At 38.4% G+C, this 18,799-nt stretch overlaps 1 protein-coding gene across 8 annotated transcripts in view; it reads right to left on the bottom strand.

Annotated features, from left to right (window-relative positions):
- LGR5 (leucine rich repeat containing G protein-coupled receptor 5) overlaps window positions 1–18,799 on the bottom strand; it is an 89,800-nt gene that overhangs the window by 50,057 nt on the left and 20,944 nt on the right. For 6 of the 8 annotated variants that reach the window (XM_027680056.1, XM_027680060.1, XM_027680061.1 and 3 more), the window contains exon 1: window positions 3,065–3,157. The exons of 1 other annotated variant lie outside the window; for it this stretch is intronic. In XM_027680056.1, coding sequence (XP_027535857.1) covers window positions 3,065–3,093 — 29 coding nt within the window. In that variant the 5' untranslated portion in view covers window positions 3,094–3,157. Of the gene's footprint in view, window positions 1–3,064; window positions 3,158–9,394; window positions 9,484–18,799 lie in introns of those variants that run through there. One more of the 8 variants, XM_027680057.1, reaches the window with a different exon arrangement.

Raw genomic sequence — 18,799 nt, 5'->3', positions numbered from 1 at the left:
ATTAAACATTCTTCTTTCGTATGAACACAGGGTTGTGAAATCAAATACAGTCTATAGCATGTTCTTCATTTCCAGAGATTTTGGAATGTTTTATCACACCCTATAAATCATTTGGAACACTAAACAACCCTTTTAGTCAACATAATTTTAATAAACCACTGTATTGTATTAAAATCTACTTGGAGTAGTAAAGAAAAACTACTATGATTTTTGTTGTTTTTGTTGTAGCACCATAGTACACCTGGTTTACTAAAGTAGACAGGCAAAAGCATACCAATACAGACTATCTGCAACATCCTTTATATTTCATGACTATGGAATCACTTTGCCTTTGCTGTACAACCTGCTGTATGGTCACACTGATTTGCCTTGCCCCACATTAGGTACATCAGGTGTCCCCAAACCCCAACTTGACTCAAAGAAATGATATATTTTCAAATAATAAACATGCAATTTTTGAGTGCTCTTTTGTTACAGGTACTCAAATTGCATTAAATAAGTGAAATGAACCATAAAACAAGGGTGTAATGTGATCCCACTCTGTAGCACACTTCCTGCTGGGGTTCCACAGTAGTTCCTGGAACAGGAAACTACTAGCCATATCAGCTCTGTCAGAGCTCATTCAAGCTATGTTTTAGACTAAATTTCATATAATACCTTTTTATTCTTAACTTGCTTTTTCATTGTTTTCCATTGTCTTCCCCATGCCCCACAGTACCATTATAATTGCTTTTCATTAAGTACAAAACCTGTAAACAGATTGCATAATAAAATTCTGTGTGGAAGATCCAACTTACATGACTATAACAAAATTCCTGTAGATTCTTAAAATAAAATTAAGAATGACCAGCATATTTTATGCAAACGTTATATAGTAATTTAAAACTCCCCACTATTTAAACATATCTATGCATTTGTAGCAGTGCTTATAGTTTCCAGCTACTTCGGGTACTATTTAGATAACTTGATTTCTTCCAGCTGTTGAGAGTTTACAAGGTAAATAAGTTATCTGTACTTTGGTAGGTAGGCATCCTATGCCTACTCCATCTAGTTCTTATTCACAGTCTGTTTCACATTACAGAATATATGCTTGATATATGTTTGATCTTTTGCTGAATTTTAAAATGTATAATTTAAAAACATACTTCACATAGAGATTCTGAAGTAAAGGAAATGTGTTAATACTTTACAACAATTATCAAATCACTGTTGAGTAAGGTCTCTGCATTCACTTCAAAATCGAAGTATAATTTGAGAAATGTGTACTTATTAAATTCATTCTTTACTGTAATACTTTATCACCTAATTCTTTCATACTGTTTAGCAGGTTATTGCCCTTTTACTTTGATAAAGGCTCAAAGGGTTTATTCTGGCAAAGGAACAAAAACATGGATTTATTTGGCAAAAAAAACCCCTCATCAAGGTAGTGAAGTATATACTACTGAATATTAAGATAAACCCAATATTTTAACAAGATCATTTTGACTGTGATATTTTCAACACATGTCTTAATGGGGTTTTGGAAACATCCCAAATCACATTTTGGACTTAAAAAACAGCCCTGCTGGAAGATGGGAATGATTAATCTTCAGATACACACATATTTAGAACATTCTACAAAACCAGCATTAACCAGTGCTCTGGCTGACCAAGAAAAACTGGTTTTCTAGCATATTAATTTCTGTTACTAGCAAGCAATATTTGTCTGCTTGTATCACCCACAGGACCCCATGATGAACCAGTCAGAAGCAATCTACTGACCAGACCTTAATATCTTAAGAGGATTAGAATAAAAGGAGGTGGCTTTCATTATGTGCTTTGATGCACAAGGAGAAAATCAACAATATGTGCATTTTTCTTAATAACATCTTTAGACCCCAGAGCTGGATTTGCCAGCAGTGAACTCCTATGTCCTAGTCTCCTTTTTGGGCTCAGTCATGTGGTAAAGTATGTGCTCCACATCATGTGATGGAGGAGAACCTCTTTCCCAGTGTACACTGCAGCAAATGCTAACTCTTTTTAGTTAAATAATTTCCTTCTGCTACTTTTTTTCTGGTTACTTCTTTTCCAGATTATTCTTTTGTTGGAACATAGCATACAAAGATGTTTTTGTAAAACAAAACTCCTAAACATTACCTATGCCTATTTCATAGAATCAGAATCATTTAGGTTGGAAAAGATCCTTAAGATCTTTCCAGTCCAGCTGTTCACCCAGCACTGCCATGTTCATCACTAAACCATGTCCCTAAGTGCCACACCTATGCATCTTTTAAATATTTCCAGAGATGGATGTAACAGAAATTATTTCCCAATTTTGATCAACAATGTCTTTTTAAACTAGTTTTTAACACACTTGGAACTAATACACAGGCCATTCCAGTCTATTTTGGCAATGTGCTATTCTTTTAGCTATAAAGGTTTAAGAATATAAGGGCAACTACTGTAGGGAGAAGTAATATATTTGATGAGCCTAGCTGATACAGTTGGAAAAACTGAGAAACTTTCAGGTACAAAAATAAAAAACCTCTACTTTTTCCAACTGTACCACTTGGCTAAACAGGTGACATTATTTCTCCCTAAAAAAACACACATCCCTTACCTTGGAAAGCAGTAGTTCATTTTTTAGATTCAGAATATTCTTTTGGATCAGAATCACCATAGATTTATTCCAATTTAATCCAATTTTTGCTCACTGAAAGGGAGAGAAGAACCATGACCCAGAGCTACTGCTGGGGGGATGTTTGGAGATGTGAGACAAACAAAAAGGGTTAATGCAAGGCAATCAGTCACTGGGTCTCATATGACCAACACTGAAAAATTTGGGCTTCTGAGTAGGAATTCCTCACAGTGCTCTAGAGACAAATACAGGAAGTTTTCAGCGTTTTGGTTTGCCAGCATTTTGGACCTTACTGCCAAGAAGACATAGCTCGGATGAGATTTACAGCCATTAGCTAGATAAAGCACAGTTAACAGCCAGAAAGAGCTAGTTGGTAAATTACAGGATTACACATTATTACTATGAAAACCAGTAACACTTGCAAAGGGTATGTCTTATGTCCTGCACCTGCAATGGTTTCTTTTCAAGAAGTGCATCAAACAGGTTTTCTGATTTCTGCTTTCACTGCTAGCCTGCCAAAATCAGCAATTTCCTCTCTCTAGGAAACAGAAGGGGATGAAAGATGGCTTACATGTCAGCATTTGCATTGTAATGCTTAAAAACATTAAAATCAAGGTACTGGATCTTTAACTATCCCCAGTGGAATTGTTCTGGTTTTATATTGGATTTTGGTAAACTCTTACAAACTACAGCAATGAAAAACACAGAATTATTACATTACTGAAAACCTTTAAATAATTCTGTGTAACAGAACTACTCCTATCTCCCACCATCAAAGCACATACAAACCCCGATGATGTCAGTAGGAGCAACACAGTAAGAGTATACTCTGTTTTAAAACGCTCCTAATATAACCAGCATTAGTACTAGATCTACCTTTATGAAAACTACCTGCACCGCAAATTGTCATATTCTACTGAAAAGGCAATACACTGTTTTGAACAGTCAGATTGACATATCGTGTGTTCTCCCATCAGCATTCCTGCAGCCTGTTTCCAACTGCTGACTATAAAAGCAACATACAAGCAAATGCAACTTCATCTTTTCAAAAGATTAGAAGTTTTGTTTCAATGACTGCATTGGCAACATGGCTCACTATAATGATATCTTAACTACACCTTGTGCCAATCAATCACCATGCTGTGCCTCTGGTGACTTGCTAAGGGAATCCTATCTATGATGAAATCTTTGACAAACAGAAAATATTGCAAACTCCACCATGCATCTATCTGTTTTTTCTTTGTGAGTAGATTGGTAAATTCTGAGCATTTGCAAAACAGCACCCAAGAAGGCAAATACAACATATCTTCCCCCTCCACCCCCCAGTTTTGTTGTCCATGCATATATGTGCTGAAAAAAAATCCAGTTACCATCTTAATAGTGAGCTCAAAATGAATTCCAGAAAGCCAGTAAAACAAGTTAAGTGAACCAGTTCTTAACACTTAATAGATGAGTTTGGAGGCTGAGTTACTAACCTGCTATTAGCTGTTATTACAAGAAATGGTTCAGTGACTATTCATCTTGGAAGATCAGTTTTTACGTTATACTCACGTCTTTTAAAGGAGAACAAAAATCTCTCCAGGGATACACACAAAACTACTGGCTTTCATCAACCTGCCAGTCTACTATTAGGCTCAACATCTATTATACCGAATGGTACAAACCTGTCTACCCATTGCAGGTCTAATACAATTTTGTAGCCTATTTTCTTAACCATTGCAACCTGCTTGATTTTTAGAAAATGATCAAGACTTATTATTAGGATTATTAATTTTGATTCTTCTAAGCCTGCCTTATCCCAACAAGATGTATTAACAATTATTTTTATGGAAGTCTTTGAAAGATAAAGCACTTTCATAAAATACTGACAATAGACTGAATGTACTCCCTTAGTTACTACCAGCTGACAACGGTTTCTAAACTATGACAATTTCCTTAATTAATTTACAGCACAATTTGACACCAGCTTACATGTAGTAATACAAAATAATGAAAACAGGTGCGTATTACTTCTGTTCTTCCCTTGCTGTGCCCATCTTTTTAACAAAGCACTCTTGTTTCTACTGTTGGCAGAACACTAGCTCCACTGTACAATGGAAGAATATGTTAGCTATTAACTACATGCCATCTACTAATGCAAATGCTTCATTAGCTTTCATGAAAAATATCTTCATCTGCTACAGCTACTTAAATCTATTTGTCAACACTGTAGTAGTAGTACCTATTTCTTACAAGTAAATTGCTATAGATGCTTTTGTTTGAGGGTCTCAATAAATAAATAGAATTATCATCAATTTACAGAAGGGAAATCAAGACACCTAATGGCAGTGTGACATGTTCACAGTCAAACAGATGTTTATACACCAACATCTGAAAAGGAAACCGACACTGATGATGATTTGTCCAGTGCCCTTTTTATTAGATCATGGATCACGCTGTCCAACCATGGCATTTACACCAGTGCAATGCATAAGCTGTCAACAGACTCAGAAAACCATGATAATATTTTTATTTTTAATGCTCCTAAATTACACAATCTTTCAAAGTCATCATGAAAACTCCTAGTCATGTATTTGCATGTTTAATACACACATGCAGAGCAGCACAGGGCAGAGTACGAGCACACAAAAATAAGCACTGTAAGCGCTTTCTGCAAATTAAACCATAGCATTCCTTCTCATAAGTAGCTTCAAACTTCATCTGTGGTTCTTTAAAGGACTTTGTAGTAAACTATGACTAAGATGTGAATTTCCACTAAATGATTCACATTTGAAGAGTACATATTTATATTTGGAAAAATCTTCTGGAAGAAAAAGTGGTACATTTGAAGGAAGCAGAAGTAGGGAGAGAGTTATAATAGACATTACACAAAACAGAAAATCTCACTATCAAGGTTTTCATGGTAAATAACACGTGGCAATAGCATGGATATTTCTGCCCTTCTGCACATTGATAATTACAAATGCTAAAATTAAGTATTTAAAAATTCATTATCTCATGTAATAGCGAATTAACAGCAACTGATCCCATGCTATACTTTTACACAGAAGTGATGCAAGGCTAAAAGAGGATTGCTTGTTACACATTTTTTACAGAAAATTTCTGTTACTTGACATTGAAGTTCACTGTTTTCAGAGATCCAACACCTTTGTATTAAAACACACCCTGCAAAAAGCAGATGATGTGTGGTCACTGCAGAATAGACCCAGCAGTGAGAATATGTGTGCCTGTGCACCTCACAAAGAGCTTTTATGCCAGTACGTGGACAGTGCTCCTGCTGCCTGCCTCACTCTCCTTCCTTTCCTTGGCACACCAGTGCTGCTTGTTCTAGCAGTACATTTTGCTTACAGAAGACACAACCATTGCAACTGTAAATCATCATCATGGCTAGGCTTTGCGAACGAAGATTTAGGAAGGCTCCATCCACGTTTGTTACAAGCACGCTGGTGGCTTATGAGGCCAATACGAGATAGACATATCCGATTGCAAAAGGCACAGCAGAAAGACTCCATAAGTGGTATATTCTGCAAGGCACGATTCTTTCTGCATTGTCTTTTCTCCTCAAGAGTGATCCTGCGTGCGTTCTCAAAGGAAGGAGCAGTGTTATAGGTGGTGTGTCTCCAGGCCTCCCAATTTGAGGCCAGAGTAGACCAGTTATGATGATCAATATGGTCAAGGCTGAGATGTTGTTTCAGGGAGTCCTGGTATCTTTTCTTCGGGGCTCCTCTCTTGCAGCAGCTGGTGGAAAGTTCACCATAAAGCAGGATCTTAGGGAGGCGGTAATCTTTCATCCTTGAGACGTTCCCTGCCCAGCGCAGCTGTGTTCTCAGCAACATGGCCTCAATGCTTGTGACTGCTGCTTGTTCTAGAACAGACGTGTTAGTCACATAATCTGACCAGTGGATGTTTAGGATTTTACGGAGGCAGCGTTGATGGAAGCGTTCTAGGAGACGCAGGTGGTGGCGGTAGACGACCCACGATTCAGATCCATATAAGAGAGTAGACAGCACTATGGTTTTGTAAACACTGATCTTTGTACTTAAAATAAGTGTTTATTACGCCATACTCTTTTATGAAGCTTTCCAAAAGCACTGTATGCCTTTGATAACCTGTTGTCTATCTCTCCGTCAATCTCACCCTCTGAGGAGATGAGGCTGCCTAGGTAATTAAACTGCTGGACTGATTTGAGCTCTGATTGGCCGATGGTGATATGGGGATGATGGGGGGACTTTGTGAGGTGCAGGTTGATGGAGAACTTCTGTCTTCTTTAAGCTGACTTCCAGCCCAAAGAGCTCAGCAGCATCTGCAAAGCAGGATGTTAAATGCTGCAGAGTTGCTTCTGTCTGAGCCACAAGGGCGGCGTCATCAGCATAAACAGACATATATGAGAAGGACCAGGCACCTTGAACTCAGGGAAGCCTCAAAGGTGATCCAGTAACACCAAGAGGGTTCTGTCCACATCTCCTCTCTATTGTTGTGTATTGGCCCATAACATCGGATCCTGGCAAATTAGGCTGTTAGGTCACATCTGGATTCAACACAAAGTAAAAAATATGCTCTGGCCAGAATTCTGCACTCTCAACACCTGTCAGTGGGTTCCTCTGATGTCACAGGCAGCAGAGTGGCTTATTACTGCAGAAGCTCTGTAACAGAGTCATTTTAAACAGCACATATTATTCCTGAACATAGGCAATTCTATCATATAAACAGCCATCAAAGCCTTACTTATGTCTAGGTTGCAGAACATTTGTAAAGCAAACAGTATGTGCATGATTAATCTTTTCAGGAAATGATTTTGCCATTCAGTTTATCCAACACTCCAGCAGAGGGAGCAGGGCAGAGCAAACAATTTGGGTCAAAACAGAAAGTAAAAATCAAAGATCACATCAAACACACCCAGTGCTGAATTAATCTGACAAGTACCCAACATTTCACTTTAGGTAGAAAGATTCTGGTGCTCTGCTTTTTTTTGTATATCAAATTCATAATGCTTCCTAGATGAAACTAGCCATTTACTTTTAAAGCTGATTCATGGCTGTTCATTTGATGCTGAAGACTCAGTTTGCTAAGTAATAGTTACCAGAGTAAGTTATAAAAACATTAAAACATGTCAGTCATTTACTGTACTTTACTAATATATTAAAAAACTTAACTAAAAAGGAGTATTTTATAATATAAAAGCCAGTAAGAGCAATTAAAAGAGGACTGAATGGAATTCCTCTTCCTCCCATGCCCACAGATTGTATTAGCACTATTTTACTTTATGAGTTATTACCTATTTCTGCTGAAGAAATTCAAATATTAAATGAGTACTGCATACATGATTTTTGTTCTAATACTGAACAATACAAACAAAAAATATCAGTTTTTATTGTAATTTATGAAGACAACTACTAGCGTGTTTGTTGTGTTTTTCATCATTACCTGTTTATCAGGTACTGTTTATTTGATTTTGATGAAGAACAGTACAGTTAAATTGAGAAACAATATTTATTAGAAGTGACCAAGTCTGGAGAAAAAAACTCTTGGCCTCTCTCAGTTTCAGAATATTTTCTGCCCCTCCAGAAGTTGCTTATTTTTATAACTATTTGCTACAAAAATGACAAAAATATAGGAAAAAAATCCTTTCTTTTCCCTTTTTTTTTTTTCTTGAATGAGTGGACACATTCATCCATTTTAGAAATTTGGGGTCCAACTTCCTTCTAATTCCCAGTCTGTAATTTCATACCTCTGAAGCTGTTCCTAAATTACGACTATCTATATGAGAGGAGAGTATCTACAAAAAGCACAGCACAGTTTATAAGAGTACTACACCTTGTCCACAGCAGAAATTAATTCAAAATATATGTGAGTGTAGACAAAGACTGAAAATACATACTGTCATAAAGTACACACTTCTTAAATCAAGTATTATGAACCATACAGCCAAATGAGCTGAATACTCAACTGCAAGTTATGTACATCATAGATTATATGTTACATAAGCCAATTTTAAAACTCATCTTCACCAAAATATCCAATATTACTTCAGTGAGTCTGCTGAGAGTGGAAATTATTTATGACTAGCCTGATTTCATTCTTAACAAGATATATTGTAAGTCACTGATTTTGTTGGTCTTATTTTGTCTCAAGTCAATTCCACACCATGGATTTTAAGGATTAAAAAACAAACGGCTGTGAGAGCATCTGCTACAAACACAGTTCAATAGTGATGGTGTGAACATGAGTTTCCAGAAATCTGCGCACCACAGCCCTGTATGCAGGGCAGGAAAATGATGCCACGCTGTATCACACCTACTACAGTTCTTCTCTGAAGTATGAATTTGATCATTTTTGTGTTGTTGCTTAGCTGAAATAATTATTTACAGAATCTTCTCTGAATTGCACGGACAACCCAAGGGATGTCATATTACCAACACACTCAATTTCATTCAATGCTGCTACCAAAAGAATTACTCCTGATCTCCCCCCCCAGCCCATCACTGCTCATTCCTTGTGAGGATGCTGTTGAACCAGAGTTGGCAACCGGCCTGGATTTAAAAAAAAATCCAGCAGGAAAAAAAACTGGTTTTAATTCAAATCAGTCCCTGAACTAGTTCACTCATTGCTGTTTGTACCTCCACAAACCCAAATAAGAAAGGTGAAGCAGAATTGTTTTATTTCAGTTGGCAGTTTTGGCTTAGAGTAATGCTGGGTGATCCTGTGCCTAGAACGTAAATATTGGAAACATTTTTCAGATATAGGAAGTTGAGGATTTTTTTTACACACATATCTTACCTTTATGTCTGACAGAGCCTGTTCACTAAAATACAATAGGCCTCCAGATCTGCCAGCTCCGGATGGCTGACAGCCTCTTCCAACACCTCCTGCAGAGCTCAGAGGAATGACAAAGCTGTCAGATCTCTCCCTGACAGACTGAACACCCAAATTTCTGCAATAGTAAGTGCCAAAAAATATGCATAGCTCGATTCTTACAGAGATAATGTACTTAAAACCATTAAGATTATTTCTCCATCAGGTCATTATTTTTTTCCTTAAGTAATCAAAAGTCACCTTCATCATAATGTACCTTCACAAGGGCTAGTCTAAAACAGCCTTAATATACATAAATACCAGGTCATTAATCTTATACTGACATGACTTATACCTAGTCTTCACACAGTTTGTTTGCTTGTAATTGATCAGCTGCTCTTCAGATAGGCAGAGTACCAAAACACCTGAGCTAGTTTTAAACAATTCAGGTCAAGGAGCAGGGCTGAGATGCACTAAGTGACCCTACCAAGGAGAAATCTTCGGTAGAGACACCTTATGTGTTGGATCGGGCTGGCACGTGTTTTCCAGGTGGTTACACCAGCACAATCTTCAGGGAAAAGGGCTGTGCTCCCTCTAGTATATAAAAGTCATCTCTTTAGATAAATTATTTTCCTTTACAATAACTGAAATTACTGGGATCAGAGCTGTACAATTAATATGCGGAGGTAAAATACTTCAGAACTCTTTCTACTGAGATCAGTTGGGCTGTTCAGATGATAAACTAATATTTAGTAAGAGTGGGGGCAGTATACTCTGATCCAGAATAAATGATGCCTGCTTCCTTCTTTTACTCAGAGAGTTTACGTAGTCCACTGTTTGGCAACCTCATTTTGAGGCCCGTGACCCACCACTTCTTGTGACTGTTATGATGATCCACAGAAAATCCCTTCAGGGCAAGCAATTAACTGGTGCTTTTCAGCTAAATCTGCTGCACTGTCCCTGTTTCAGGCTTCAAGTATCAGTTTTGGATCTTCCTGGAGATAATACTGAACCATACCACAAAACATCAGTAGCCAAAACAAACCTTTACCAAATATAAACTGTTGCTGCCAACTCTATTGCACCTGTGTGCATATGTGAAATAAATGTGTCCCTTATCCTGCACGTCTGGTCTGCTTTTTTCGCATACAAAATGAACTTTCCAAGATGTCTTTCATGTAGCTATTCCAAATGCTATAAAAATGCTGGAAACAGTTTTCCTATTATTTACATATCTTAAAACTTCTACTACAGTAAGTCAATGTCAGCACATGTGGGTAAACACCTGGCTCCACTGATGCTGGTGGCAAAACTTCCAGGCCTACAAGTTCCTAATGTCAGGTTCTACCCAACAGGCAGCACTTCACAGTTGTGGAAATTATGCAACAGCACACTGATTTGTCTGCAGTAGTGCATGTAGTCCTGATGGGTTCACTGGAAAGATTTCTACATATTATTTTCAGCTCTTTTATAATTTCCAAAATCTGTTGAGTTAAAGGCAGGATGTTGTTGGCTTGGGCCAGTAAGGAAAGTGTGACATTTTCTGCTGTTACAGCCTCTCTTTGTTTCCTGTTTGGTTGCCATGCCTGCTTCAATTATTTGGGTACTTAATTTTCATTCCTGATGTTTTTTCAAAGTGACAAGCTGATTCTGTTCAATTTTCCTTCCTCACCCTCTCTTTTCCATAGCTTTTGCTCAATTTTTCTTTCACATCAAGTTCTGTTTTCCAGTTAGCTCCATCAGGAAACCAGAAGGATTACTCAGAATAACCTGCATTGTGATGGTGTAAGAGACTGAAATGTTAATGGTTAATAGCTCAAACAATCAGCCATTTGCAAAAGCAGTGAGTGCATTGCTGATGATGTGCAAGGCAACAGCCCAGCTGCAGAGGGCACGAGAACCAGAGGATGACCATGACAAATCAATCTTCCTTTAGCAAGAAGTTAAGGGAAGAGGCTGATAATAAGCAGATCCTGTGAGGTGGTATAGTGTTTTTTACCATGCTAATGTCCTCCTTTACTGGCTGAGTTGGAAAACTCCCTGTGGGGGAGATATTGTGACATTCACATGTAGGTCTGAAGGTATTCATCCCTTCTGATGGGACATAATGGCTAAACTACACTGACATCAAACACAACTCTCATGTCTTAGAAGGTGTCATAAACCATCAAAGACACTTGAACCACCCCCAGACTCATTTCTGGTGCCTTCCACAAGAGGACTGCGCATGATCCACAGAGTTTCAACAGTCAGTGTAAAAGTCCACCCCCAGGGGAGGTACCTGGGCATTCCCACCAAGCCCGAGTTTATATTAACCCATTGAACTTCGTGCTTCATGGGCTTCCCCCACCCCTGACGGATCAAGTCTGTGGTGGACATCTAAATTGCAACAATCAACTCTCATCGCTGTATCTGTAGGTGGTAATATTTTCCGCTCTTATCCTTTCTCTTTCTCTCTCTCTCTCTTCTCCTAACTTCTTTTCGAAATATATCTTAAGCCAGCCTAAAAAAATTCTAGTCAATGCCTCAGTAAGTGCCATGTTATGTCTGAATAAGTTAAAATTGGCTAAGTTTGCTAAGTTAAAGTTTGTGAAGTACCTTACTTTGTCTGAATGTTGTTATAAAATTTGCCAAGTACCTTATTCTACCTTAATGTTCTAAAGTTTGCAAGTAAAAGTTTGTTATTGAACCTCCTGAGAATCTTTTTTTTCTCTCATGCACCGCCCAGAGGGAATCAAACGACCTTCCCCTAAACCCACCAAGTGGACTGGGGCATGACAGATGGTTCTTTCTGTGTGAACATGCACCAACATTTTGGAACTAGAAGCCTTAGACAATCTGGGAGATCTCTTGTAGGCTTCATTTGCTTTGCAATGAACAAGTAGCACAAATGAACACCACAACACCCACCTCCTACATGATAGTGGCTGCTGATGACCACCCGTCAGGTTGCACAAGACAGTACCTGCCACATATCATTACTGCTGCACTCCTCGCTCAAATGGTGGCAAAATGGACGCCAGTACGAAAATGGTGCAGATACAAATGAAATATCGGACAGGAATAAAGTCAAGGCACTCACTAAGCAGAAGTAGGTCTTCTGCTGAGAGGTGTTGTACTGTTTTCCACACTCTGCAGAATCCAGTCAGCTTTTGCCTTCCCTTCATGAGGAGTTTAGCGTTGGTGGGATGCACAGTGGTATTCTTCTTCACACCACACACTGGGTATAAGGAGACTACTGCAGTCCACATCCTGGTTTTGTTCTCTCATCCCATGTGGGGAGTGGTGTGAAGATTAGAGGTAAAAGATGTCCCCCTCAGTCATGGTCTTGGCATTTGAATCTCAACTTTCATGTGCTTGTGACAGACTGAAGAAGACATCACCACATCTTTCTCCATGCATAAATACTGTTGCTGTTAAAAGGACCACAGAGGGGGGTTTGTGCACATTTGTTCTGACTGAAAACCACAAATTTATCACGAACTTCATGAATAAAGCCACAGTATATCCTTGTATAATCCACCAGAGATTCCAGAGACCCTTTCTCCAGAATTGCGCAGAGGGTTCTGCCACTTTCTCATTTGCACAATCTTACTAAGCTCTTCAGAATTTTTGTCTTGAATCCTGCAGACTCAGAACAGCACAGGAAAAAGCAAGGACTTCAAGCCATCCTGATCTTAAATTAAAACCCCTTCAACAAAAGTGTGATCATCTAAGGGGTCTTTTTTTCCTAACCAAATCCCATAATGAACATTTTTTAATAAAAGCATATGGTTTCAAAATGAGTTTTTAAATAATGAAAAGAAACAGGTTTTAAAATGCCTGTGGAAAAAAGGACATTATTTAAAAAAATTAAATTCAATGCTCAGGTGACTTATCTTGTCACATGACAACGTATGAGGTTACTTTTCTTTGAGAGATAGTTTTAGAGAAGGAAATGGTAGCAACAATAACAGATGCTATAGGGCAGAGAGTCTTTCTTGGGCAATTTTTCAATTCAATAAAATTTTCAAACTTGTATTTTGCCATTTCCAGCTCCCATATTAAAAATCTATTAGCAGAAAGCCCATTGAAAAGCTGACCATGAGCACAAGAGACTTTTTCTGGAAACACTTCTATTCAGTTCTCATGCCTGAACAAAAGCAGATTGGCACATTCAGTGATATACAAACGCCTTTGAAAGGGGCATCCCCCCCCTTTCCCATAGCCACGCGTTTCAGGGCTCTATATGCTGAAGCAAGCCAGTGAAAGGTTTGAAGGGGTGGAGAGACCAAGGGCTTCCACTGAGATCCTTCAAAGTCCTCATCTTCTATAGTGGGAGGATTTCCCTCTAAATCCCTTTCAATAGCATATTGATGGCTTTGAAAGCTTAAATGGCATTTGTCAACCATCAGTAAATCTTGAAAACTGTTTCTGCAAATAGCCCAACTCCAAGTCTCAGATTTTCTCATTAATCTGTACGTAAGGCCACTGAAGACTTTTTCAGAGTCTAGATAATGCCTGGATTAAAAGGTCCATTCAGAAGGGAAAACTTTAGCATTCACCTTGTGTACATAGCCATTTCACCAGTGGTATTCATGGGTTGTTATTTCAACTCTGCATTTGTCCTGCAAACAAGACATTTTGCCACAAAGACTTGGTAGAGACATTCTTCAGTGAATTACTGAAACCTAGCCCTGCTATTTGTCATGGTTTGTTATTTTTATCAAGTGTAATCAGTTCAAATAGAAACCCGAGACTGACAACTTTACAATTATGTTACTATTTTAAGACTGGAAGGTATCTAATTCAACAATGACACTAATTAAAGCACAACCTGATTGCTTTATCTAATGAAACAGTCTAAAATTTCACTTAATCAGATGTTAGAAGACTTTTTGTTTGTTTTATTTAGAAAGTACAGACAAGAAACCGATAAAAATCCTTATTCAACATTTTAAATTTATGATATTTTATAAAAACTTTATAAGGTGTAACAATTTATGTTACATACTGCTTTGTGCTTGTCTTTTAGGACAATACTGTTTTAATTTACCTTTCTCCAAATAAAGCTAATGGACAGGCTTTAAACCCTCAAAACCTGTGCCCCTTACACACATAAACTTTTTTCTTACATCCCAAGGATGCCATTATTCTCTGCTTTCTAATTTCTTTTTCTATTTTGTATCCAATAAGCTACACCAGGGCCAAGGGATGACCTATTTTGATGGGCACAAGGCATTTACTATTATTGTTGTTGTTGAAATGATCAGGTCAAAATATTTATGCATCACAAAAAAGAAGAAAAACAGAACAAGTTCACACATTGGAGACCAAGAAGATGTTTCAATATTAGAAAAAAAAAATCAGACCCCTGTCAAAGTTCCTGTAATTCAGATTGATCTCATTGTTTGAACAAACTGACTTTTTCACCATATTGGACAATTTACTGTTAATGTCAAGAACACACAGCCTGGGGATCAAGGAAGTTTACTGGACATCCCTCTCAAGGACACACAAAGATTATCCTTCCCTCCAATGCTGTTGAAAGTGAAAAGCTTAGTTAAGGATTTGTATATGTGAAATCACATCAACTATGGCTGAGGGCCACACCTGGCATCTGCTTCTTTTATTTGCCTTATTGTCCACTTACGTGTATGTCTCAAACACCAAAAGCCAGGTAGTCATGGTGCCAATCAAGGACTGTTGGAAAGAACATGCTGTGAGAAAGAACAGGATGTGGCTGGAGAAGAGGGCCATACAGAGACAGGGCAGCACTTTTTTGGGACAAATGTCCTTGTTCTGGTTATCTGGAGATAAGTACAACATAGAAAGCGCAGGCACAGGAATGAGGTTGAGAAACAGGCAGGGACTGTCAACCAAAGGCTGACCCAGTCAGGGGGATCAAGACCACCAAAGTCCCCCAAAGCCCTCTCACTCACTTCCAGAAAAACCTACAAGAACAAAGCGTGAGTGATAACTAATTTGCATGGAAAGTGACAAACCTAGCTCCAGGATGGGAAAACTTATCTACAAAAAGATAGCCCAAAAGATAAGCCTGGGCAGTACCCAGGACTGCCTCAGGACCCTTGACACTCCACCAGCTAGGACTGGACTCCCTCTCTCCCTCTTCTCTTCCTTCCTTCCTTTCTTCCTTCCCTCCTCTCTTTAATCTCTTTCTCTTCTCTTCTCTTTACCCCTTACTCAAAATCCACCACCATGTGGATTATACCGTAAGGGCCTAACATACACCAATTTCCCTGCCAAATGTATAATTTACTAATAAACCTGTAAGTTTTTGTGGACTCTCTGTGTTTTGTTGTTCCTTCTCAGTGATGGGCATTTAGGAATACTGGGGTGCTTCCTTTCTCTCAGGGTGGGATGTCACAACATGTCCCACATGTTTTTTGCTATCAATGGAAGAAACCTCATAATTTAAATGTGAAAACTCTCTGCAGTGTGAATATGGCATAAGAGATCATCCACACTCAGTCCAACTCACTGCAAAACTAATATGAAGCCTGTAACACAAGTTTAAACAGAAGGGGTTTTCTACTCCAAACCTCCCCCCTCATGCAGGTTACTAGGTTTATAGTACTGCAATTCTCTGTGTGTCTTTAAGATTTCTAGGGGAACTATGCCACAGCTTTTAAAAGAAACTAAACTGCCAGATTTTTTTAGCTGTGGGTCATCATTTCTTTAGATTACTTGCCTTGCTCCCAACCAACACTATTCACACAGTAGAGGATGCACTTCCTTTAGAGCCCATATCATATGCATCCCATGGAGACAAGTCAGATAGCCTGGAGCACCTTAAATGGCACAAGGCAGATATGGGTGAGCATTGAAAGGAAGCTCCAGTCTTTGAAATGTTACCTGATGCATCCACATCAGCCTGGCAAATAGGACATTATGACCTATGACATGACTCGTTGCCTTGTGAAGGAACAACTGAAGGCCCGCTACAACACCCTCAGGCAAACTGAATGCACCTTTGCTTAGTCAATCTCACTGACCTCTGAGACAGTGATTTGGCTCCTAACACTCTGAAGTGAGCGGTCTGCATGTGGAACAAGCTCCTGGGCTCCTAATGTAGTCAGTTAAAGGTAGAAAGATTTATCTCATCTTCAGATAAACGACTTTTTTCTGGTCAATGCTCTCTAACAACTGGGACTATACTATCTGGAGAACGAGGCACTGCCTACCCTAGACAGCTGCATTTTAGATCAGCATGTGAATCTGGAGCTGAATTCCACTTGACTCCAGGAGCAACTAAATTAAAAGATAAAATGTATGCACCATATTCATGCTAGTGGTGATGCAAGGATGAAGAAAGAAATCTGCTTCCTTGATTCCTTATCTGCACCAGTGCAAGTTTTCTGACATCAGAAGCATACTGTAATGCCTTGTTGGTTATTCAAGCTTTTCTTTGGATGAGAGAAACTAATTTTCTTTACATGGAAAAGTGAGAAGTTGTCTTTGCTTTCATCAGTATATGTTAAGACTTGTGACTTCCTTGTTGGGCTTTCTTTTATAAAAATATAAATAGGTAGATCTTCCTAGAAATACAGAAAACTTAGTAAGGAGGATTTAATAAAAATTACTAAAACCCTACGAAAAGTGAATACAATTTAGGCTGTAACAACACTTAAAGACTTTTGAACTCTCAGTTCAAACTTTCAGTTTCCTGAAAGTAGAGCTTAGCAGGACCCGTTTCACGTGGGTTGCAATCTTGTAGTCAGACTCCTCTAGGTTCAACAAGGTGGAGCAGGTTTCGCCCCATGCAGTTTCTTAGGTGTTTCCAGATAAACACCATCCTTTTTGGTAAGGCTAGTGCTCAGGTAAGGTCAGGCTCAGTACTTTGCTGATAGTTTCCAGATGACTCAGAACAAGGGCAGAGCTTACATATATCTTCCTAAAAAACTCTACACAGATGTGACTTCATATGTGTATTGAATTCTTTGGACCTAGAAATGAGTGAAGTATTCCTTGTAACACTATTTTGCTGCACCATTTTGAGAATGGTGTATTTCCATATTACCATAAGAATGTTATGTCAAAACCTCTCAGCCTTGCAATGAACAGAATGCTATGGAAGAAGGACAACATTCATAATCAGGGTCAGTGTTTTCCTCCTGTAAGAGTTACAGATCATCCAATTTCCTCATGGTTTTCATTTGGAAAAACTCTAAGGATTTAGGAAACTAATTTCTGTGCAACTCAAAGAGAAGTACGAAAGCAATTCCCTGTTCTTCTGCAGGTTTGTGAGTAACAGCTGTAGGAATCTACACTTTAGCTCACATTCTATGGAAAATGTGATGTAATACAAAGGTCTGAGACAGAATCGCTACATCTTCTCTTCAGAGAGCTAGGGGAGCAACTTCTGCCCACCCATACCAAAGAAGGTTGTATATTGGCAGAGGGTGGGGGGAGAACTTTCTGGGCTGAAGGAATTATGTGCTTGCTGGCTTTGCCCTCCTGCACTTTTTGTACAGCCATATTCAATTATGCAATACTTTTCAAAGCACAGCATAAAGAAAAAGTAAACTACTAAGTAGGAGTTAAGGAGACTGTAGAGCGGTAAACAAACTAATTTTGCTGTGGCACTAAGCAATGCAATAAGGAAATGAAGAAAATATAGGTCTGAATCTCAAATCAATGCTTCATCTATGAGGTTGTGCTGCCTACATAAGAAAAATGAATAAATATTCCCAGGCTAAACAAAACTCTCTGCAGTATTTCAATGAATGCTTCTACTTTGTTTTATAATTCTTACATCAATTTTTATTTCTGTGACTCTGTTCTCACATTCAAAGTAACAAAGCTTTTGCAGCTGACATCACATGGGTTGGAAAACAAACACTGCAGATGATCACAAAGCCAACATATTTTAGAGTGTAGAAAGACAACTCAAAAATTTGTTATATACTTTTTAAGACCACTATCATACAGGAACATAGCTTTTTTTTCCCTCCAAACACTATTCAAGGCATATTGCTGGCAGGGGAAATTAATTTTCCAAACTCCGTCTTTGAAGGATATTATTTTTTTAATAGGAGCGTCTTTGAGATAGAACACATGCCCCTGTTTCTCTATCCACGCCATAAAATGTTTTTCTCATTCATCACAAATACGTGCTTTTTTTTTCCTATGAAAGCTTTTATAGGTCCTGCCTCTGTATTTTAGCTGTTCCTGACAGCTGATGGCTGTGGATTGCAATACAACTGTAACATAAATGATAAATAGAGTCCTTAAGCTTATCTGATGTCTTAAATATAAGTTTCAAAGTACAACGAGTTAAGTGGACAGAATTATTAAACAAGCTGTCTGTAAGTGCCTGCTGAACTACTCAATTCATATAAAGATGGGGAAACCTAGGGGAAGACAGGTATTAAAACTAAGGTATTCTGC

This window comes from Neopelma chrysocephalum, unplaced genomic scaffold (assembly GCF_003984885.1).
Source record: "Neopelma chrysocephalum unplaced genomic scaffold, ASM398488v2 Primary Assembly neopelma1_59, whole genome shotgun sequence".
NCBI classification, from domain to species: Eukaryota; Metazoa; Chordata; class Aves; order Passeriformes; family Pipridae; genus Neopelma; species Neopelma chrysocephalum.
This window is presented reverse-complemented; position numbering and strand designations above follow the sequence as displayed.